General features: G+C 41.4%; 1 protein-coding gene across 1 annotated transcript in view; it reads right to left on the bottom strand.

Annotated features, from left to right (window-relative positions):
- Positions 1 to 2515: 2515 nt before the first annotated feature.
- tacr2 (tachykinin receptor 2) overlaps positions 2516 to 25631 on the bottom strand; it is a 97462-nt gene continuing 74346 nt past the window's right edge. The window contains exons 4-5 of the mRNA XM_043683148.1: positions 9993 to 10189; positions 2516 to 6351 (exon numbers count right to left, since the gene is read on the bottom strand). Coding sequence (XP_043539083.1) covers positions 6129 to 6351; positions 9993 to 10189 — 420 coding nt within the window. The 3' untranslated portion in view covers positions 2516 to 6128. The remainder of the gene's footprint in view (positions 6352 to 9992; positions 10190 to 25631) is intronic.

The following is a 25631-nucleotide window of genomic DNA, read 5'->3' on the forward strand; positions in this document are numbered from 1 at the left end:
TGTAGATCAGTGAGTACAAGAGGGACAGGGGAATGGGTCTTGCTGCAAATTTGGACACAAGCACCAGAGTTATGTCTGATCTCCGTTTTAAAGAGGGTAAAATGTATGAGACCAGGCAGGAAAGCATTGAAATAGACAAGAGGTAACAGAGGTATGAATGTGTTTAATTAGCTAAAAGGGGTGAATCTTACAGGGGTAGAGTCTTAGAGATGGTACAGTGTGAGCCCAGAAGCTCATTTCATGATCAGATACAACACAAATATTAAAAACAGACTTGCTTAATCTCAGCCTGTTGCCAATGAGTGAAGTGGACCCAGCAGTCGCTGTTTGCAAAAGCAACCAAAACTATGGCTTCAGTCTTCTTAATATTCAAAAAGAGAAAACCGTTTCTCAGGAAAAACTTGTCAAGCAAGCAATGTGACAATTTGCCAGGAGTGGAATGGTCAAAAGAGCAGGTGGTGATTTAGACCTGGGTGTTATCATGTTACATGTGAAAACTAAAATCGTAGAATCCATAAAGTGCAGATAGAGGCCATTCGGCCCATTGATTCTTCATTGACCCTCCGAAGAGCCTAACCTTGGCACAATCAATCCACCTGAAGAAGGGCTTATGCCCAAAACGTCGATTCTCCTGCTCCTTGGATGCTGCCTGACCTGCTGCGCTTTTCCAGCAACACATTTTCAGCTCTGATCTCCAGCATCTGCAGCCTTCACTTTCTCCACAATCAATCCACCTAACTTGTACAGGGACAAAGTGTAAACTCCACACAGTCACCCAAGGCTAGAATCAAACCCAGGTCCCCGGCACTGTGAGGCAGCAGTAATAACTACTCTTCCACCATTTGGATCTTGTTTTTAGATGATGATGCTAAGGAGCAGCATGTGGATGAGAAACAGGAAGACAGCTGAGGATTGATGTTCAGGGGACACCAGGCTAACAATGTGAGAACAAAAAGAGAAGACATTGCAAGTGATTCCCTGACTCTTTTTAAAGAAGTAATAGAAGTGGATGAGCGCAGTACCATCCAACTGGATAACTGTGGCGAGGTGTTGGAACAGGTTTGCAAACAGATCAGGAAGGATGTGGTCAGAAAGTCACCACAGATGTCATTTGTGGCTTTTACAAGAACAATTTTAGTATTGTGGCTGGATAGAATGCTGCTTGGAGTGATTTAAACATGGCTCAGTGGTTAGCACTGCTGCCTCACAGCACCAGAGACCCGGGTTCAATTCCCGCCTCAGGCAACTGTCTGTGTGGAGTTTGCACATTCTCCTCGTGTCTGTGTGGGTTTTCTCCGGGTGCACCAGTTTCCTCCCACAGTCCAAAAATGTGGTTAGGTGGATTGGCCACACTAAATTGCCCATAGTGTTAGGTGAAGGGGTAAATGTAGGGGAATAGGTCTGGGTAGGTTGCTCTTCGGTGTGGACTTGTTGGGCCGAAGGGTCTGTTTCCACACTGTAAGTAATCTAATCTAATAAAGACAAGGACAGTAGCGATGTAAGGGCAGAGAGGGGAAGAGCTCCTAGTGTACATTCAGCCTGAACTGTCCCCATCAACTACCACCATCCTTTGCCTGGCCAAACTCGTCTTCACTTTGATAAACTTCTCCTTTAACTCCTCCACTTCCTTCAGGTCAAAGGGGTAGCCATTGGTATTCCTCATGGGCCCCAGTTATGCCTGTCTCTTTGTGGGATATATGAAACATTCCTTGTTCTAGTCCTACTCTGGCCCCCACTCTTTTTCCATCAATGACATCATCAGTACTGCTTCCCTTTCTTCTGAAGTGGAAACATTTATCAATTTTGTTTCCAAATTCCGCTCTGCTTTCACCTTCATCTGGTCTACCTCTGACCCCTCTCTTCCCTTTCTCAACATCTCTGTTTCCATTTCTAGGGATAGGCCACCAATTCCACTACAAACCCACTGACTCCCACAGTTACCTAGCTATGAATGCTTACACCCTGTATCCTGTAAAGATCCTATTCCATTCTCCCAGTTCTTCTGTCTCCATTGCATCTGTTCAGATAATGCCAACTTCAACAAGGGAGCCTCCAATATAACCACCTTCTTCCTCAATTGAGGATTCCCCAGCACCATTGTCGACAGGGCCTTCAGCTGACTCCGACCCATCTCCTGCACTTCGGCCCTCACCTTATGTTCCCTTATGTTCCCTCTCACAGCAGTGATTGGGTCCCTTTTTAAAACCACTAGCATCCATACCCGAAGGATCATTATCCTTCCATTATCATTTCCACCACCTCCAGCGAGATGCCAGCACCGGACACATAGTCCCCACTCCTCCCTTGTCAGCAATCTGCAGGGACTGGTCCCTCTGGAACACCCTGGTCCACTCCTCCTCCACTCCCCATGCCTGCCTACAGCCTCGCAATACTTTTCCATGAATTGAATTGAATTGAATTTATTATCATGTGTAGCAAGGCACAGTGAGCAATACAGGCAGATCACATAGTTAAGTAGCATAGATAAGTAAATAATAGGTAAACAGTGGCTAAGACAAAAGCACAGGTACAGGCGAATGTTAAGAGTTTGAGAGTCCATTCAGTATTCTCATAACAGTTGAGTAGAAACTGTAACAAAACCGGCTGATGCGTGTGTTCAGGCTTCTGTACCTTCTCCCTGATGGTAGAGGTTGTAGAAAAACATTGCCAGCAATGGGATGGATCTTTGAGAAAGAACACAAGGTGTAACACCTGCCCATTTACTTTCTCCCTTCTCACCTCCCAAGGCCCCGGACACACCTTCAAGAGGAAGCCTGCACTTCACTGTATTCACTACTCACCATGTGGTCTCCTCTACACTGGGGAGACAAAATGCACACTGGGTGACCGCTTTGCAGAACATCTACATTCTGTCCACAAAACTATCACCAAATCATCAGTTGCCTGCCACTGTGTTCCCTAGCCAAAATCTCTGTCTCAGGCTTGCTGCAATGCTCCAGTGAAGCTCAGTGCAAGCTGGAAGAAGAGCTTCTCATTTTCTGCATGGGGATCATGCGGTCATCAGGACTCGAGATCGAATTCAATGATTTTAGGGCCTGAGCATCTTCTCCCATGTCCTTACCCCAACCCCCACAAACATGAGCTTACACCACAACCATTGGCAGCTACTCATGATCCCCATTAGCTGCTCTTGATACTTCTAGGTTGACTTTTACCCATTCCTTTTTCTGTCCGACTGTTGATCTGTGTCTCTGGGCTCCATTTCCATCTATTGTTTATTCTTCTCCCCACTTGCCAACCCCAACTTCAGCTTATATACCAATCTTTGCCAAGCTTTCAGTCAGTTCTGAAGAAGGATCACTGGACTCGAAACATTATCTCTGCTTTCTCTCCACAAACGCTGCCAAACCTGCTGTGATTTCCCAACAATTTTAGTTTCCTGAAAATTCTACTTTGTTATCTCACATTTGTCCATATTAAATTGTACTTACTCTCCTTTTAACCCATCTCAGAAACATGTCCATCCATGCCTACCCACCTTCCCTTTCCATTGCCCACTGCCCTCGCTCACCTCTCTGTCCAAGGGCAGGACCCCTGCCTCTTTCTTCACTCCTTGTGATGAAGTGAGAATACAATGACAAGTCTAACAGAACATCAGAGTATTTCCAGACATTGGAAAAAGATCCAAAAATATGAAATTACTTGCAATAAGGTTGTCTAGCCTCTTAAAAACTCTACTGTGCTGCTGGTGTGACTGTTCCATGCTTCTTCTTTCAGGAATGAACCACAAGGATGTTGCCAGGTCCAGCCTTGTCTGAATGGGGTATCATAGTGCCACAGCCAGTGGCTGGTTTGTGGATAGCAGCAATTCTCGGTTTTGTGGTGGGATGTAGCGGTCGCAATTCTAGGATAGCCAGGAAAACATAACTACACAACTCCACAACTTCTGGATCCTGTCTACAAAAATCATCCTTAAGCTAGCAGCAATTTACATTTGACGTGCACCTCTGTTTCAGAACAAGGAAAAGATGGACAGGTGAAGTGGGATCAGGCTATAACCAGTAACTGAGAGTCTGAGACAAGGCAACTCTCTGTTATTTAATTCTGGGCTTGTGTTTGAGACAGAAACAATATCATAGCTCAAGATTAGATTAGCCAAGAGTACTTAGATTAAATTAGTTTGGTGAGTGACAGAAATGAGATAACAAATCGGAGTAAGGTGAGTAATTACTGACATGGACTGAATGGGCCAAAGTACCTGTTTCCCTGATGTATCCTGATTGTATCCCAGTGTTGAATCTAGTGAGGCCAGTGGCCAAAACAGTTGGGTATAATAACCAATCTGAACAGGAACTCAGTTAATAAAGGTGCAGAGTGAAACCACTGCTGATACTCTTACTCTGTGCAACTACCATTCTAGTCTGAACTGTTCTTAAACATTGGCGAATGTGAGTGTAAATAAAATTGTGTTAACACCATTCAGCTCAGGTGCAGGTAGGATTTGGAAACAGCGTTCTGTTTAATGTTGTTCATATTCCTTGGGCTCTTGAAGATACTAGCAGCCTTGTGAGAGCTCACTTGTTCCTGGATCCAATCACTCTGTTCTGAATGATCCTCAGCATTAGCTTAGTTGCTTTGTCCTACTGTCCCCTATTCTATGCTGCACCTTGGGTCTCCTAAATATACTCCCTCTTTTCCAGAGAGAGAGAGAGTGAGAGACAGAGGGAGAAAGAGAAAGGCTGTGATTTTTTTCAGATTTGGATGGATGGTCCTGTTTTGAAGGATTTCTTTGCTTTGTGCTGTCATTGCCAAAGAAAGATACAAACAGGAGGTGGCTATTCAGTTTATCACAGCTATTCTGGCTTTTTAAAAGATCTATTTGATTACTCCACTTCCCCTGCTCTTTCCTATGTCTTTGAAAAATGTCCCTTTTCAAGGCTTTATTCAATTCCCTACTTTAATTTATGATTGAATGTGCTTTCCCCACTCTTCCTCTGCCTTTTAGATCATAATATTGCACTATGTAAAATAAACTTGTATTATTTCCAAATGGATTTCTGTCAATTATTAGAAATTTGTGCCCTCTGGTTACCAGTCTTCCTGCTTTTTCTCTATCTAATCCAGTAAAACTCTTCATACTGTTAGACACTTTGATTCCATCTCCCCTTAAAACCTTTCTGCTCAAAGGAAGACACTCTAACGTATAAAGTTTTAATCATGCATTCAGTTCACTCTGGGTCATCTTATTGCAGTGAGAATGATATGCTTTCTCAGAGGTTCTGTCCTCTCTCTCTGTTTAAACCCTGATTAGTGGAAGGGTGGGTCACAAACAGGATTATCAGTAGTGTCACTAATTGATTCCTGCGTCCTGAAATCTCCTCAGTTCAAAGTTAAAGTGAAATAACAGCAAAAGACAAATGTAATCATTGAATATAAAATTTAAAGATGATTAACCTTAATTTTAACAAGGTTATTTTTCTGATAAAATAGCCTCTTCATTCAATTGTAAATCACATTCTCTATACACAGATAGTTGAAATTGTTTCATGCACAGGCTTATTACTATTACAACCCTATTTACAATGACAATACCTGCACCTCAAAAATGACTCATTTACTGAAAAGAGAAACCTTAGGTTGTGAAAGGCGCAATGTAAATGCAAGTCTTTTTTTTCTTTATCTTGTATTTACACAACTTACATTCTTCCTGCACGTTCATGATGATAGGGTGGAAGGCCCAAAATGTAGACATTGGAATGAAGGTGACATGAAAGGCCTGTAACTTGCTAAGGTATTCAGTCAGCCTGATGAAGTGGTTGTTTTGAGCCTGAGCAGGTCTAGTGTGCTCAGTTCTCTGGAGAGCTTAGATTACTGGGTCAGAGATGCAGGGATCTGGGGAAACATGGTCCAGGAATCAGGATCCAGTTTCAGGGAATCAGCAGCTAGATTAGAAAATCAGGAATCAGAACTGAAGAACAGCAGTGGGTACGGTAGGTTCAGGAACATCAAGTCAGGCATCTCAGTCAAAGAATTGAGAGTCAGCATTGGAGAATGGCTCATTGTTTCATCTTCTTGAGCCCAGACAATGTAACCCCTCTATGTGGGAGCTGCCAGTTTCAATATTAGTCCTCAGCTCTGAAGAGATCCTATACACGACCAAATGCATTTCAAAGAATGGTCTGAGAAGTGATGAATTTTGCTTTTGCCTCCTCAGTTTCATCATGATTGGAATCGATGTGGCTAGTTATCATTGTTTCCATCCTGTTTCCAGTGTATGTGCTGCTGCATGTCATTCGGAAGCTCACCACTGTCGTTAACTCCTGTTGATCGTAGGGACTGACGTGTACAAAGGGGCACCAGCGGAAAGCTCGCTTAAATCCAATGCGGAATCTGGGCAACGACAACATGAAAAATGATACATAATGCATCGTGGAATTCGACAATGTTGTACACTTTCCAAGATGATTCACACCTACTCTCCTCCAGAGATTGTACACATTCCAGAGACGTGGGGGAAATGTTAAAGTACAGAAAGCCACAATCCCAATGGGACCACATGACCCCCACCCCAGTGTAGCTCAGTACCCAACCACCCTCCACAATCTGGTCTGGCAATCCCCCCCGCCTCAATTACACTACCCACTTACACATTACTTCCTTTTGGAAACAGCGGATGAGGAATATTGACATAATGATTTGGGAAAGGCAGATAATGTAGAAAACACTCAGCCACTGCAGTTTCCTCACCTCTATTGCTAAACAGGAACTGAGTGCTATGATTAGACAATAAGACGATGGTGGAAGAGAATCAAGGTGACTGGTCATTCTGGATCAAGCAATTCTCATTTCCTAACTTCCTGCCTTGTACATGATGTTCCTGTGATTGGAAAATATTCTTGGGAGCCATCACAGAACTGCCTGGTCTCTATAATAACCGCTGCTTGTGATATGAAGAGTCTATTTAGTGCTGATTAGTTTAGGAGGAGCACTCCAACCCTGTTCTGATCTGTATCTTAATTTCATCAACTCTCCTTAGCTCTGCAACGCTTACAGAAGAAAAATCAGTCAGAAGTCAGATGATACCCAGTTATAATCCAACAGGTTTATTTGAAATCACAAGCTTTCGGATTTTATAGGCAGATCGATCATACAAGTTGTGTGAGTGGAATGTTGACAGGCTGAAATAGTAGGTCTCTGCAGCTGAGCAAGAGTGTCAGATGGTGTGAGTAAAGTGTCAACAATTGAATATCAAGGAGAGAGTTGACCTATAATCTGAATAAATGAGGCAGAAAGATAATTACATAGACTAAAAATAAGGTGATGCTGGAGACTAACCAAATGGCTGGAATAACATAACCAATGTAATAAGTAATCCAAAATTGTCCAAACTAAATAAGATAGAGAGACCATAACAATTTATTGAGGTGGTGGTGTCAAAACAGGACAGTAAGGAAACTTCACAGATACAAAACAGTGTGATGGGGTCACACGTTGCACAACATAAACTCAAGATCATTGTTGAGGCCATCTTCATGGGTATGGAATTTGGCTATCAGTTTCTGCTCCGTTTCTGCATTGTTGTATATCTTGAAGGCCGCTTACCAAACTTTACTCACACTGTCTGATAGTCTTGATCACCTGCAGAGACTTATTATGCAGCCCGTCGACACTCCACTCACACCATTTGCATCTCTCTGCCTATAAATTCTGTGTTCTGTGTGCTTCTCTCTTACTTCACCTGGCAAAGGGGCCGCACTCCAAAAGCTTGTGATTTTAAATAAACCTGTTGGATTTCAACCTGGTGTCATCTGACTTCTAACCTTGTCCACCCCGGTCCAACACCAGCACTTCCACATAGAATAAAAATCAACCAATCTTGGTTCTGGAAAATGTATTTAGTCATCCTGTTAATGTTAGGTTAATCTCATTGTTAAGATTATTTAATGTTCAGAAGAAGCAGATGGGACTATTAATTGTCTGAACATACATACGAAGCCGTCTTTTTAGTGATTTGAGAAAACCTTTTGTTGTGCTTTAGGTTGCACTTCAGCCCACCACTCCTGATCTTTGGACACCTGGTGCGGAGGGATGCAGGCAGTTTAGAGGATGTCCTCATGGGTCTGCTTCTGGGCCTGTAAACAGATCCAGGCAATGGGCTGTGGAGGGGGTCATCTCTGTAGATTGTCAGCCCCTCTTCCCCAGCTATGTTTGTGCCGGTGGGTATCCTTGAAGAGGGACCATGCGGTGTCTCTTTAGAGAAGGGGGGGGGCACCGCGAGGGCTCAGTGCTTTATCTCCCCCTTCAACTCCATTTTTATTTAGTCCCACTCACTCTCCCAATGCCCTCTGATGGTTAGCATTGCCCTCAATGGGCTTTGCCTGTAAGTATCCAATTGGCTACACGGGTGATTTATTGATAGTGGTTAATAGATGGGAAATACATGGGTGATTTGGGGACAGGAGATAAAAATTGATTGATTAAGTATACTGCTTCAACGTCTATATCCTGAAGCATATGTAAGGAATGACTGGAAGGAGCTGTAAAATTGAGTAGTCAATAAACTTTCAATTAGGAACATAGATTACTGCAACATCAGAACACTGGCTCTGCCTGTCTCTGTTTACCCATCTGCTGCCTGCTTACCTTCCATCTGTACTTGCATTTGCCTGCCAACTTGCCTGTTCTTTCATCTGTCTATATACAATTAGCAGTGTTTGATGGTTAATGTTGGTTTTTCTCTGCTTGCCTCCTCACACGCATCCAGACCATCTGACAGTCTGCCCACCTCCTGCTGCCTCAACTCTATTCTCATTGAACTGTCAGTATCTTGACCCGACACAAGTTAGCTGTCATCCTTTTCAAATACCGTTCCCTCCTCTACTAGCATCAAAGCCCTGCTCCAAACAATAACAAGAATTCCCCCATCCTTCCATCAATGTCATTTTCCTCTCAAATTCCACAACTAGTTTCTCAAGTCTGTGTCTCCTTTCCTGGAATTCCATGTTTAAACCATTCAGACAACATTCTCCACAACCACATCACTAAGACAGCTGCTGTCATACTCACCAATGACATCCTGTGTGACTGTGATGAAGGTAAATTGCCCTCATCCTTCTTGACTGACGTTCACACCATTCTGCTCTGAAACGTCTCCACTGTCATCAATCTGTTTGGGACTGCACTCACCTACAATTCATTTGATCTAAAGTTTCTCGTCTTGATGTTGTATCATTACATCTGGCATTTCCCAACAATCTTTGAACCATCCCCCACATCCTTCTCGATCTCTATAACTTCCTTCAATCCTTACCCCTCTTCCTATCTACAACTCTCTTAATCTCTGTAAGCTCCTCCAAGCCCTACACCCCTCCCCATTTCTGTAAACCGTCCAGCCCCTACACCCTCCCTATCTCTGTAACCTCCTCCAGGCCCTACACCCCTCCCTATTTCTGTAACCTGTCCAGTTCCTAAACCCCTTCCTATCTCTATAACCTCCTCCGACCCCTACATCCACACTATCTCTGTAACTTCCTCCAGGCCCTACACCCCTCCCTCTCTCTGTCACCCACTCTAGTCCCTACAAACCTTTGGAGATCTCAGTATTCCTCTAATTTAAGTTTCTGAATTTTTGTCACACCATCATATGTAGAGAGTGCTTTCATTTGCTTGGACTCTAAACTCAGGATTTCTAAAGACGTCTAATCATCTTTCATTCCCTGCTCTGTTAGTCTATCTAAAGATAACATCAATCGTTAATTATGACAATCCTGACATGGCTCAGTGACATTTTCTTTAATGATAGTTCGAGTGTTTTGGACAGTTGGCTATATTAAAGTCCCGACAAAGTTTTTGTTACTGTTGTTGGTTCTATCAATCTATCTGCCCTTGTCAGCCAGTTTCATGATTATTACTGTGCCTATTGCCCCTCTCTGTACCCAGCCCCATGGCTGTCCTGTCTCTGTATCTGTATCCACTGCCACCAGCTTCCCCTCTGCCTGCCCATGTACCCACTGTTGGGCTGTTGTGCTCACCGGTTGTTAAGGCAGCAGTAAATGATGGGGTTGTACATGGTTGAGCTCATGGCTAGCCAGAAAATGCCCAGATACACCTGCTGTATGTAGGTTTCATAATAGATGTCCTTCTTGAAACTGGCCAGAATGAAATACAAATGATAGGGCAGCCAGCAAAAGGCAAAGGTCAGAACAACCACAATCATCATTTTCACAACCTGAAACAGAGTAAAGAACATCAGGCAAGCTTTGAAAAGTGATCTTAGAGATGTGTAAGAAGATTTTATCACAGCAAACTTTTAATATTTATTGGGCATACCAAACACAGATCATTGAGAACAAAGATCCTGTCTATCAATTTTGTTGAGCTGTTTGATTTACGGATTTGGTGTTTTTATTTTTCATGGGCTGCGGATAACACTAGCTAGATCAGGATTTGTTGACCATCCCTAGTTGCTCTTGAGAAGGTGGTGGTGAGCTGTCGATTGACCTACAATGTCCTTAGAAAAGGAGTTCCAGAATTTTGACCCAGCTACATTGAAGGAATGGTGATATATCTCCAAGTCAGCTTGGGGAGTGACTTGAAGGGGAATGTTTACGTGGTGGTGTCTCCCCCTGTCCTTCCAGATGGAAGTGCTCGCGGGTTTGGAAGGTGCTGTTAAAGGATTTATGATGAATTGCAGTAGTGTCTCTTGTAGATGATACACATTGCTGCCACTTTTTAAACAGTACTGATGGAGTGAACGTTGAAGGTGGTGGATGGAGTCCTGGTCAAGCAGACTGCTTTGACCTGGATGGTGTCGAGCTTCTTGAGTAATGTTGGAGCTGTACCCATCCAGGCAAGTGGGAAGTATTCCATCACATTGCTGACTTGTGCCTTCTAAATGGTGATAGGCTTTGGGGAGTCATGAGGTGAGTTACTTGCTGCAGTATTCCTAGTTTCTGACCTAATCTTGCAGCCGCTATATTTATATAGCGAACCCAGTGGACCAGATCCTTGAAACCTGAAAAAATATAGATTGGAAAAGATCCCTAAAGCCCAAATAATTTCACACTTTCAGGGATCTCCCTGAAACATGAAAAATTCTGCACTGGACCAGATCTCTGAAAGGCTAATCATTCTGCACTGGAATGGATCATCAAAATATGGGTCATTTTTACACTAGAATTAATCACAGAAACACAAGTAATTGAACCAGATTAAACTATCGAAACACAAGTCTTTATCCACTGGAATATGCCACTGAAACATGGCGTAGGTCATAAAAACATGGGTCACTCTACTCTGGAATAGATCCCTGAAACATCAGTCAATGAAACAGGAGTTATTCTATACTGCAATAGATTATTAAAATGGGTCATTTTTCACGTGAAAGATGACTAAAAAAAATGCATTATTGTGAGTTGGACTAAGCCAAGAAAAACTGATCACTCTACACTGCAATTGATCACTGAAATATGAGTCAGTCATTCTGCACTGGCAGGATCACCGAAACATGAGTCATTTTACACTGCAACAGATTATCAAAACCTGGGACATTTTTCACTTGAAAAATCACTGATAATTCATCACTAGATCATCAAAATATTCAGCAATCTAAACACTGGAATAGATCACTAAAAAAAAATCAGTCATTCTACACTGGAATAGATCACTGAAGCACAAGTCACACTGAGATCTTCCATATCCCAAGTGTCCTTCCACGCTGGAATATATTATCAAAACATGGATCATTCAACCCTGGACTAGATCATCAAAATGTGAGTCATCCTACACTAGAATTGATAACAGAAAAATCAGTAATATTTGAATAAGAATTATCACTGAAACAAAAATCATTGTATACTGGAATAGACATTTGAAAATGGGTATTCTACACTAGAATACATCATCAAAACATGGGTTATTCAATAGACTATTGAAACATGGTTCAATCTGCACTGTAATATATATAATGCAAACATGGTTCAATTGCAATGGAATAGATAATAGGAACATGGGTCATTGCACTGGAATTGATCACTAAAAAATGAATCATTGTACAATGGAATAGGTCATCAAAACATAGATTATTCTACACTGGATAGATGGCTGAAACTTGAATCATACCATACCGGAATAGGTCATTGAAATATGGGTCACTTTATACTGGAACAGATAGTGGAAACATGGGTTATTGACTCATTGGAATTGATGCCTGAAGCACAGGTCACCCTGCATTGGAACAGATCACTGAAAGGTCAATAATTGTACAGTGGAATAGATCATCAAAACATGGGACATGCTACGCTGGATAGGTGGCTGAAACAGGAGTCTTTCTATGCTGGGAAAGATCATCAAAACTAATTTCACTCTACACTGGAATAAATCACTGAAACATGAAGCATTAGAACATAGAAAAATACAGCGCAGTACAGGCCCTTTGGCCCTCGATGTTGCGCCGATCCAAGCCCACCGAACCTACACTAGCCCACTATCCTCCATATGCCTATCCAATGCCTGTTTAAATGCCCATAAAGAGGGAGAGTCCACCACTGCTACTGGCAGGGCATTCCATGAACTCACGACTCGCTGAGTAAAGAACCTACCCCTAACATCTGTCCTATACCTACCACCCCTTAATTTAAAGCTATGCCCCCTCGTAATAGCTGACTCCATACGTGGAAAAAGGTTCTCACGGTCAACCCTATCTAAACCCCTAAACATCTTGTACACCTCTATCAAGTCACCCCAAACCTTCTTTTCACCGCACTATTTACCTGGGTGGGAACTTTCAGAGATCTGTGTACATGGGCACCAAGATCCCTCTGCTCATCCACACTACCAAGTATCCGACCATTAGCCCAGTACCCCGTCTTTTGGAACAGATCATTGATACGTCAGTCATTCTAAATTGGACATCAAAAACACAAGTAATTTCAGAATAGAATAGATTCTCAAAACAGACATTCTACACTGGAATAGATCACTGAAACATGAGTCACTCTGCAATGGAACTGATTATTGAAACATGAATTATTCTACACTGGAATAGATCACCGGAATAATGGTAATTCTACACAGGAATAGATCTTTAACACATTACGCCTTCTACACTAGAATAGATTACTGAGACAAGTATCTTTTTACACTGGAATTCATCATCAGAAGATGAGTCATTTTACACTGGCATCATGACATTCTGTACTGGAAGAGATCACTTGAAAATAAATCAGCCTATACTGGAAGAGACCACTGTACCCTGAATCAATCTAAACTGGAACAGATCATCGATATATGAGTTATTTCTATGAACTAGAATAGATCATTAAAGCATGAATCATTCTACATGAGAAAGGATTTATGAAACATATGCAATTCTACATTGGAATAGATAATCAAAGCATGAGTCACTTTAGACTGGACAAGATCACGAAAACATGAGCAATTGATCACTGGAATAAAACATCAAAACAAGAATCATTCTCCGCTGGAATAAATCGCTGAAACACGAATCATTGTATAATGGAACAGATTATTAAAACAATGGCCATTCTACACTGAAATACATCTGGAATGTGAGTCAGTCTACACTGGGATAGATCATCGAAACAAGTATCATTCCACACTGGAATAGATCACCAAAACATGAATGTTCAACACTGGAATACGTAATGCAAACATGATGCAATCTGCACTGGAACAGATAATAGAAACTTGGGTCATTCTACACTGGTATTGGTGTCTGAAGCACAGGTCACTCTGCATTGGAATAGATCATTAATACATTAGTCACTGCTCTAGAATTGATCACTGAAAGGTGAATCATTGTACAGTGGAATGGGTAATCAAAACATGGATTGTTCAATACTGGATAGATTACTGAAACAGCAGTCATTCTACACTGCAAAGATCACTGAAACATTGGGATATGTCATCGAAATAGTATCATTCTATACTGAAGAAAATCACTTAAACATGAATCATTACACTCTGGAAAATATCACTCGAACATGAATCATTGAAACCTAAAACACCTGTACTAGAATAGAGTATCAGAACATGAGGTATTTTACACTTGGATAGCTCAATGAAACATGGGTAGAACGGTGACTCCGTGGTTAGCACAGCTGCCTCACAGCGCCAAGGAGAAAGTGAGGACTGCAGATGCTGGAGATCAGAATCAAGAGTGTGTGGTGCTGGAAAAACACAGCAGGTCATGCAGTATCCAAGGAACAGGAGATGATAATGAAGGTCTCCAAGGACCTAGGTTTGATTCCAGCCTCAGGCGACTGTCTGTGTAGTTTGCACATTCTCCCCATGTCTGTGTGGGTTTCTTCCGGGTGCTCTGGTTTCCTCCCACAATCCAAAGATGTGTGGCTTAGATGAATTGGCAATGCTAAATTGCCCACAGTGTGCACGAATGTTTAGGTTAGGAGCATTAGTCAGTGGTAAATGTACAGTAATAGGATAGAGGAATAGGTCTGGGTGAGTTACTCTCCCAGAGGGTCAGTGTGGACTCGTTGGGCCAAATGGCCTGTTTCCACACTGTAGGGATTCTATGGTTCCACGTGCCATTTTACATTGGAATAGATGACTTTGGAATAGATCACTGAAACATGTATCATATCATTCTACACTGGAATTTATTTTGAATGCATTACTCCTTCCACACCGGAGTAGATTGAGACATTGGTCATTTTATACTGGAATAGATTATTAAGACGTGTGTAATTTTAGACAGGAATCCACCATTGGAACATGAGTCATTTTTCACTGATCTGAAATCATGGTATTCTGTACTGGAATAGATCACTTGAAAATGAATCAGTCTACAGATATCAACACATGAGTTATAGTATCATAGAGCTACAGACTTGCAACTCATCAACACCAAGCACATATCCCAAATTAACCTAGTCCCATTTGCCAGGATTTGTCCCAGATCCGTCTAAAACCTTCCTATTCATATACTCATCCAGATGCCTTTTAAATCTTGTAATTATACCAGTTTCCACCACTTCTTTTGGCAATTCATTCCATACCAATACCACCATCTGCGTGAAGAAATTGCCCCTTAGGTCCCTTTTAAATCTTTCCCCTCTCACATTAAACTTAATGCCCTCTAGTTTTGGATTCCCTGACCCTGGGGAAAAGACCTTGGCTATTCACCTTATCTATGCCCTCATGATTTTTTTTTAAACCTCTATAAGGTTACCCCTCAGCCTCCTACAATCCAAGGAAAAATGTCACAGCCTATCCAGCCTCTCCTTATAACTCAAACCTTCCAGTCTCTGCAACATCCTTGTAAATCTTTTTTGCACTCTTTCCAGTTTAATAATGTCCTTTCTATAGCACGGCAATCAGAATTGTACACAGTACTCGAAATGTGGCGTTACTAATATCTTGTAAAGCCATAATATGATGTCCCAACTCCTGTACTCAATGCGCTGACCAATAAAGGAAGGTGTGCCAAATGTCTTCTTCACCACCCTGTCACCTGTGATGCCAACTTTAAGGAACTATGTATCTGCACCCCTAGGTCTCCCTGTTCAACAACATATCCCAGGGCCCTACCATTAACTGTGTAAATCCTGACCTGGTTTATCTTACTAAAATACAACACCTCGCGTTTAAACTCCACCTGCCATTCTTGGCCCACTGGTCCAGTTGAATAAGATCCTGTTGTACTCTGAGACAATCCTTTTCACTGTCCATCATACTGCAAACTTACTAACCATGCTTCTAATATTCTCGTGCAAACCCCTTAAATAAATGATGAACAACAGTGGACCCAGCACATTGCTGATCAAAGGCCTCCAGTCTGAAAAACAATCCTCTACCACCACTCTCTGTCTCCTACTGTCAAGCCAGTTTTGCATTCATTTGGCTAGCTCTCCTTGGATCCTATGCAATCTAATCTTACTAACCAGTTTACCATGTGATATCTTGTCAAAAGCCTTGCTAAAGTCCACATAGACAACATCTACCATTCTGCCTTCATCTATCTTCTTGGTTACCTCTTCAAAATACACAATCAAATTTGTGAGACATGATCTCCCATGCCATACTGAGTATCCCTCATCAGTCCTTGCCTTTCCAAATGCAGGTAGAATCTATCTTCAGAATCTCCAACAATTTACCTACCACTAATATTCAGCTCACCAGTCTGTTATTCCCTGGCGTTTCCATGCAACCTTTCTTAAATAATGGCACAACATTAGCCACCCTCCAGTTTTCCGGCACCGCACCCACGGCTGCTAATGATATAAATATCTCTGCTAGGGACCCTGCAATTTCTTTCCTAGCTTCCCATAATGTCCTGGGATACCCTTGATCAGATCCCAGAGATTTATCGACATTTATGTATTTTAAGACCTCCAAAACATCCTCTTCTGTAATGTGGACTATGTTTAAGACATCTCTATTGACATCCCCAAGTTCCCTAGCTTCCATGTTTTCCTCCATCATAAATACTAACATTTAGGATCTCACCCATCTCCTGTGGGTCCACACATTGACAGTCTCATTGATTTTTAAGGTGCCCTGGTTACTGTTTTGCCCTTAATGAACTTGCAAAATCTCTTTGGATTCACCTTTACCTAATCTGCCAAATCTATCCCTTTTGCCCGCATGCCTTTGGAGCTTAAAACTGGGAAAAAATCTAACTCAGTCAGATATGTTGCTCAGCAACGTTTGGGAAAAGTTCCTGAGGTGCTGCCTCTCACTGAGGTGATGGTTTCTGAAGATGCTGCCTCTCACTTGGATACAGTTCCTGAAAGTGCTGATTCTCGCTAGGGGAGCAGTTCTTGAAGGTGGTCACTCAAACTGTTGGGCAAAGAGAAAGGGAGACAACTCCTACTCACTCCACTGCTCACTATTTTCTGTTTGTTTAAGCGGCTTGCCAAAATGCTGCCACACTCCTTCATATATCGTGTGTCTTCATTTTGTTGAAAAGATCCTGCATGGCACCTTACCTCAAATCTTTTCTTTTGACGAAACATACATGTCCTCTAGTATCTGCAAACCTCATTAATCATCTGCACAAAGCTTTAACTGGCCCTTTATTGAACTTTGTATTTTGTTCTTCATGTTTATGAATTATTTTCTTTTTATGTTTGTCATCAGTCTTTCTCCAAGCAATGAGCAGGTGATTCTGCTGCTTAATACTGCTGCATTATTCAGTAAGATCACAGCAGATCTAATCGTAACCTCAAATCCACATTCCCACTGACCGCCAATAACCTTTTACCATCTTGATTAACAAGTGTCTACCCACTTCTGCCTTAAAATATTCAAGGACTCTGCTTTACAGGAAGAGAGTTCCAAAAACTGAACCTTCAAAAAAAATTTACTTCATATTTAATTGAAATAAATGACCCCTAATGTTTAACAGTGAGCTCTAGTTCTAGATTCTCCCATAAGAGAAAACATTATCTCCACATCCAACCTGTCAAGACCCCTTAATACCTCGTGTGTTTTCAATCAAGCTGCCTGTTATGAATATCAACAAATACAAACATAGCTTGTCCAACCTTTATTCCTGAAACTGTTAGTCTGGTTTGCAGATACTAGAGGACATGCATGTTTCTTCAAAACCAATTCTCTGAATTGCTTCCGACACACTTAATCTTTTTGTAGTCTGCTTATGTCCTCTTCACAACGTAGTTGGAGACAGTTCAGAAGAGATTTACCAGGATGTTGCCAAGAATGGAAGGTTTGAATTACAAAAAAATTAGGCTCAGTTTCTTTTCACTGGAAAAAAATCATGCCGAACATTGAAAAGGTGAACAGCAAGGGTCTTTCCCCTAGGGTGGGGGAGGTCAAAGCGAAGTGGCATATTATTAAAGAGAGCAGAGAAGGTTTTAAAAAGAACATGAGGGGCAACTTTTTTACATAGAGAGTGATTCATGTATGGAATGAACTGCCATAGGGAGTGTGGATGGAGGTACAGTTACAAAATTTAAAATATATTTGTATAAGTTAATGAATAGGAAAGGTTTGGAGGGATATGGCCAAATGTTGGCAAGACGAACTAGTTTAGTTTGGGAACCTGGTCGGCATTGTCAAGTTGGACGAAAGGATCAGTTTCCATGCTTTATGAGTCTATGATTCTTTGTTCGTGTCATCAGCAAATCAGGTAACTATGCATTCTGTCTCTTCATCCAAGTCATTTACGTAAGCTGTGAACAGTTAAGTCCTAACTCCAATCCCTATGGTACATCTTGCGAACCTGAAAAAAACCTGTTTGTGTCTACTCTCTGCTTCCTGTTTGTAAGTTGATCCTTGGATGAAGTCCATGAGGATCTGAGCACACTTGTTGGCCTGCTGCTCTGACAATTTACTCAGTACCATTTCTCTGGCAATTGAGCATTTCCAGAGTTCTCCCTTCCTGCCATTTGCTAATTTTTTTATAGATTAGATTAGATTACTTACAGTGTGGAAACAGGCCCTTTGACAGTCGACACCGACCCACCGAAGCGCAACCCACCCATACCCCTACATTTACCCCTTCACCTAACACTAGCATGGCCAATTCACCTGGCCTGCACATCTTTGGACTGTGGGAGGAAACCAGAGCACCTGGAGGAAACCCACACAGACACGGGGAGAATGTGCAAACTCCACACAGTCAGTCGCCTGAGGTGGGAATTGAACCCGGGTCTCTGGCACTGTGAGGCAGCAGTGCTAACCACTGTGCCACCCATATAGATGCTTCTGGGATGTTACTTGTATTCAGCATCATGAAGACTAATGCAAAATACCCATTCAATTCCTTGCCATTTCCTTATTTTCCATTAATATATTTATATATTCCTGGCTGCTTTCTCTTTGCAATCTTAATTTTTCCCTTTTTTGGTCATTGTTTGCCATTGTCCGACCTTCTAACCTATCATCTCTCTTCACACAATTATGTTTTTCCTTCAAGGTTGATGCTATTGTTAATATTTATACTTAATAATGGATAGTCATAGCATCTCTTGGAAGTCTTCTATTCTTTGGAATGTATCTACACTGTGTATTCTGAAATAATCCCTTAAATATCTGCCACTGCATCTCCTCTGACCATTTTTCACCTAATTTGCCCATTCACTTCAGCCATCTCTACTTTCATGCTTTCATAATTGCCTTATTTAAAATCTTGAGAAGTGGCCTCAGACTCTATCCTGTCTCCCTTAAATTGAATGTAAAATTCAATCTTAGAATAGTCTGCTATGATGGGTGCCTTCACTGAGATCATTAATCCATGTTTCTTAGGTTTTTTTTAAACTTTCCATTCACTCAATGTTCTGCTTGATTTTATTTTCTATTATTAGAGGCAAGTTTGTTATGTTTCATTGATTTCTCCATTAATCTGAAGAACTCTAGCTTTTGCTGCTGACTCATTTCCTTCTTTTAGGAGCTGGTTCAACTCTATTTTCCATTTATTGGCTTTCAAATTTAACCAGGCTAGTTCCTTTTTAATGTCCTTGAAATTGGCTTTCTTCCAGATTTTTATCTTCACCTTCTCTGTTTATAATGTTGAATTCGGTTGCATTCTGCTTATAATTAGTGATATCCTAGTTACTTGTCTTTAAGTAGCTTCTCCATTTCCACCAATGTGTTGGGGGCAAAATTCAAAAAATGGAGGCAATAAAAATTCCTTAGTTTCTCTTGCTGTGGCTAATTTAGCAGCAATGTGGAGCTGCCAGTGTTGGACTGGGGTGGACAAAGTCAGAAGTCACATGACACCAGGTGCAGTGATGAAGGGGCTGCATTCCAAAAGCTTTTGAATTCAAATAAACCTGTTGGACTATAACCTGGTGTCATGTGACTTCTGACAATTTTACAAGGGGAGTCTAAAACGGGTCTTAGGCATCTTACGTACATCTGTTACAGACAGTTATTTAATGTTTAGCAAGTCGCCTTATCCACTCTGAAGTCAGGTTTGGGATAGGTGTTGCGTTGATTCCAGAAATTGGTATATTTTGCACCCATTTTTCATCTCCTATTAGTTCAATGTTTAAACTTTGTGACTCTCAGGAATTGGTGAACTTTACTCCCTTATTGATCAATATCTACTGGTGGTGGAGCAAGTTTTCCCAATCAGGCAGCCCATGGAGGTAAGGCATCAATTACAAAGAGACGTTTATGGAGACTGGTAATAGAATGTAATGTATGGGCCCAGAAACAGGAGCTTGCTGGCATTGTCTTGGACACTCCGGCCTCAGATAAAGGGAGATATTAGGTTCCCCACTAGTAAGGTATGAACAAAACTAAACTGTGGTTCTTGTTTCTCATTGCTATCTCAGGATCTTGCTTCAGAGAGATCTGTGGGATTCCGATGAGATTTGGATCCCTTTGACTTTAGAACTGTAACATCTTCAGCACTGAAACTGTCCAGTTGACTTAACGGTTCTCTGCAGGTGCGTAAAGTTTATTATTGCAATATCTTACTCGAATTGCTACTTCACAGGCTATTGTATCTCTCTTTCCTTCTTTTTCATCTGTTCATTGAATACCCCCTTAACCTTTTGTCTGTATTCCTTCATACTTTTTGATAAGAGTTATCAATCTCAGTTTTAAAATCAACAACTAATCGATCATCAGTTGCCAATGTTCCAAACTTCTATTGGCTTTTGTGTGAAAATAGGGTAGAAGATAACCGAGTATATTATTTGCTAGACTGTTAATGCAGAAAGGTAGGTAATATTCTGGGGACCTCGGTTTTAATCCTGTCAGTGGAGATGGTGGAATTTAAATTCAGTAATAATCTGGACATAAGAATGTAGTGAGGTATTTAAACCATTGCTGATTGTTAGAAAACCCATCTGGTTCACCAATATCCTTTAATGATGGAAATCTACCATTCTAGGAATGACTCCAGACCCACAGCCATCGAAATGCCCTAGCAGGCCATTCAGTCTTAACTGCGCTCTGGGCAATTAGGGATGGGCAATAAATGCTGGTCCAACCAGTGACATCCACATCCCATCAATGAATTATTTCTAAACATCCTGCTGGTTCCATATCTTTCCATGATCTGCTTACATATCTGTCCTCTATCTCCTGTTAGATAATGGGAGGCCCTCATTATAAGGAGAAAGTGAGGTCTGCAGATGCTGGAGATCAAAGTTGAAACTTTATTGCTGGAACAGCACAGCAGGTCAGGCAGCATCCAGGGAACAGGAGATTCGACGTTTCGGGCACAGGCCTTTCCTGAAGAAGGGCCTGTGCCCGAAACGTCGAATCTCCTGTTCCCTGGATGCTGCCTGACCTGCTGTGCTGTTCCAGCAATAAAGTTTCAACGGCCCTCATTATAACCCCATCATAGTGATTACACCATTCTTATTCCTAAATTCTACCCATATTGCCTCGCTGGATGAACCATATTTTTTAGACCGCTCTGAGTCCTCCCTTAGTAAAGATGTGACATTCTCCTTAATCAGTTATAAAACTCCTCCACCCCTTTTACATCCCTTTCTCTCACCTGAAACATAGAACATAGAACATTACAGCACATACAGGCCCTTTGGCCCTCAATATTGCGCTGACCTGTGAAACCAATCTGAAGCCCATCTAACCTACACTATTCCATTTTCATCCATATGTCTATCCAATGACCATTTAAATGCCCTTAAAGTTGGTGAGTCTACTATTGTTGCAGACAGTGCATTCCGCACCCCTACTACTCTCTGAGTAAAGAAACAACCTCTGACATTTGTCCTATATCTATTTCCCCTCAGTTTAAAGCTATGTCCTCTTGTGCTAGCCATTACCATCCGAGGAAAAAGGCTCTCACTATCCACTGATCTAACCCTCTGATTATCTTGTATGTCTCAATTAAGTCACCTCTCAACCTTCTTCTCTCTAGTGAAAGCAGCCTCAAGTCCCTCAGCCTTTCCTCATAAGGCCTTCCATCCATGCCAGGAAACATTCCAGTAAATCTCCTCTGAACCCTTTCCAAAGCTTCCTTTTCCTTCCTAAAATACGGTGACCAGAACTGTATGCAATACTTCAAGTGCAGCAGCACCAGAGTTTTGTACAGCTGCAGCACAACCCCTGCAGTTTCCTTCCCCATCCTATACGTTCTAAAGCTTGCCTAATCGCATTATAATTGCCTTTCCCCCAGCAATAACTCTTGTTCTATGTTATATACCGATCCCTTTCCATTGCTGAAGTAAATATAACTGAATTGTGGTCACTATCACCAAAGTGCTCACCGGCCTCCAAATCTAACACCTGGCTGGGTTCATTACCCAGTACCAAAGCCAGTGTGGCTTCGCCCCTTGTTAGCCTGTCTACATACTGTGTCAGGAAACCCTCTTGCACACATTGGACAAAAACTGATTCATCTAAAGTACTCGAACAATAGACTGGAAATGAATGTTGTGTTGCCAGACCTGCCCTTCTTCTCAACCAAATTTCTGTAATGGCTATCACACCAGGCTCTAAACTCTTCTGCTTAACCTGTTATATTCCTTGCATTAAAATAAATACTCTTCAGATTGCCAGTACCCCAGTGCTCATTAACTTGGCCCTGTCTATTTTTCCTGGTAGACTTGATTGATTTAGCCCCTCTCTTCTCCTCAATCATTCCACATTCTGAGCTAATGCTCTGGTTCCCACCCACATCCCCACCTGCCACACTAGTTTATACCCTCCTGAGTGGTACTAGCAAACTTCCCTGCAATTGGTGCCCCTCCAGTTTAGGTGCAACCCGTCCTTCTTGTACAGGTCCCACCTTCCCTGAAGAGATCCCAATGGTCCCAATGATCCAGATATCCAAAGCCCTCCCTCCTACACCAGATGTTTAGCCAATTAAACATGAGTCTTTCCACACTGGAACAGATCATCAAAAAATGAGAGTCATTCTACACTGGAATGGATCATTTAAACCTGAGTCACTGTACACTCGTATAGATCATCAAAACAAGTCATTTTGCACTGGGATACGTCACCGAAACATATCACTGTACATTGGAGTAGATCACCCAAGCATGAATCATTCTATACTAGAATAGATCACTGAAACATGAATCAATTAACACTGGGATAAATCACTGAAACATGAATTATTCAACAATGGAACAGATCATTGAAAAATATATCATACTACACTGGAATAAATCACCAAAATATTGGCGTTATTTATTCTACACTGGAATGGATCACTGAGACGTGTCATTCTACACTGGAAAGATCATTGAAATAGGAATCATTCTATATTGGCATATATAGTTGAAAACTAAGTAATTTTATACTCAAATACATCACTGAAGCATAAGACATTTTACACTGGAATGGATCATTGAAACATGAATAATTTTATGCAGAGAGTGATTACCAAATGAACATGCTCTGTCATTCAATACAATAATTGCTGACTATCTGCTTCAAAGCCTTTTCCCTACACTATCCCGATATGTCTTTATGTCAATGACAGACTTTTAAAGAACGATCTCAACAAAAAAAACCCTCAATGATTGAGCTTCCACAACCTGAGAGAATTCCAAAGATTCATTACCTTCTGAGTAAATACTTTTCTCCTCAGTTCAATATTCAGTGGTTTCCCCCTTATTTTAAAATTCTACCACCTGGTTCTAGGTTCTCCCCAACCAGTGGTAATATTGTACCTGCATCAACCCTGTTTATCCTTTTAAATATTTTCTAATGTTCAGTGAGATCATCTCTCATTCTTCAAAACTCCAGTTTATCAAACAATAATAGCGAGTGCTAGAGAAATTCAACAGGTCTGGCAATATCTGTTGAGAGAAAAACAGAGCTAATGTTTAAAGTCCTGTGACTTTTTCATCAGAATTCCAGCTCTCTCTGTTTTGTTTTGGATTTCCAGCGTCCACATTTTTTTGTGTTTATTGCACTTTGCCCAACCTCTCTTCAGTTCCATTACCCCAGCACAGTCTTGTGAACCTTTGTTGCACTCCCTCCATAGCAATAATATCCTTCTTAAAGTATTCATCCTAAAGTAAGGGTATCAATAGTGTACACAGTGTTTCAGGTGCACATTGTATGCAAAATTGAATGAAAATGTTGCTACTCCTGTTCTTAAATTATCTTACAATAACTAAATGTTAACATATCATGCACCTTCTTGATTAGTTTCTGCACCTTCATGCTAGTCATCAGTGACTTATTGATGAGGGCATCCATGTCCCCCTTGTACATCTGCACATTCTAATCTCTTGCCATTCAAGAATTGCTCTGCATGTTGTTTCCTTCTATTGAAGTGAAGAGCTTCACATTTTTTCAAATTTCTATTCCACCAGATATTGTTCTTATCCACACAATAAGTTTTCCCAATTCCTCATGAAACTGCTTTGCTGCTTCCCTACAACACAATTGCCACCTAGTTTGGCTTCATTTGCAAATTTGAAATTGTTACATTTGGCGAACAGTTGGGGCCCATGTGATGCTCCCTGCAGTGTCCCATGTGTCACAGCCTGTCAATATACTGATCTTTTTATTTTGACTGTATTTTCCTTAATCCATGCAGTTATAACAAATTAGCACAAGTGCTTTAATTTTGCTAATCCTTTACCCTTCATCAAAAACCTGCTGAAAATTCAAATGTAGTGCATCCATTAATTCCCACTTATAAATTCTGCCAGTAGCATCCTCAAAGATTCATTGATCTGACCAGATTTCCCATTCACAAATCCATGCAAACGATGGCCAGTCAGATCCAAATAATCACTTAACACATCTTTCATAATTCTGGCTTTTTCCCTGTTATTAATGTAGGACTATCATTATTAGATTAGACATTAGATTATTAGTGTGCACATCCTCTCTAGGATAAATAACCAGACAAAGACAATTCCAACTAAAATAGATTAAGAACACAGATGGTTATTATTCTTTGGGATTTCTAAAAATTCTGTCATGGGAGGTCTGCATCTCCCCATTTTCTCTAAATGTTTCTAACCTGCAATGTGAACATCCATCCAAACATATTATCAGCATAATTCTGTCCCTTGCAGATCCACAACAGTAACTCAATCAATGCTCAATAACTTGGAACCCAAGCTTTTGCAGCCAGTAACACTCATCCAGGCAAGTGGGGAGTATTCCAACACACTCCTGATGTGTGCCTTGAAGATGGTGGACAGGCTTTGGAGAGTCAGGAGATGAGTTACTCACTGCATTATTCCCAGCCTCTTACCTACTCTTGTAGTCATTGCATTGGTGTAGTGAGTCTAGTTGAGTTTCTAGTCAATGGTAACTCCTGGGATGTTGATAGTCAGGAATTCTATGATGATAACACCATTGATTGCCAAAGGGTGATAGTTGAATTGTTTTTTGTTGGAGACAGTCATTGCTTGAGCTGTGCATGTTACTTTCCACTTGTAAGCCAATGCCATTGCCTAAATCTAGTTGTGTGCGCACATGGACTGCTTCAATATCTAAGGAGTCGTGAATGGTTCTGAATGTTGTGTAATCATAAAACATAGAACATAGAAGAATACAGCGCAGTACAGGCCCTTCGGCCCTCGATGTTGCGCCGATCCAAGCCCACCTAACCTACACTAGCCCACTATCCTCCATATGCCTATCCAATGCCCACTTAAATGCCCATAATGAGGGAGAGTCCACCACTGCTACTGGCAGGGCATTCCATGAACTCACGACACGCTGAGTAAAGAACCTACCCCTAACATCTCTCCTATACCTACCCCCCC

This window comes from Chiloscyllium plagiosum, chromosome 46 (genome assembly GCF_004010195.1).
Source record: "Chiloscyllium plagiosum isolate BGI_BamShark_2017 chromosome 46, ASM401019v2, whole genome shotgun sequence".
NCBI lineage: Eukaryota > Metazoa > Chordata > Chondrichthyes > Orectolobiformes > Hemiscylliidae > Chiloscyllium > Chiloscyllium plagiosum.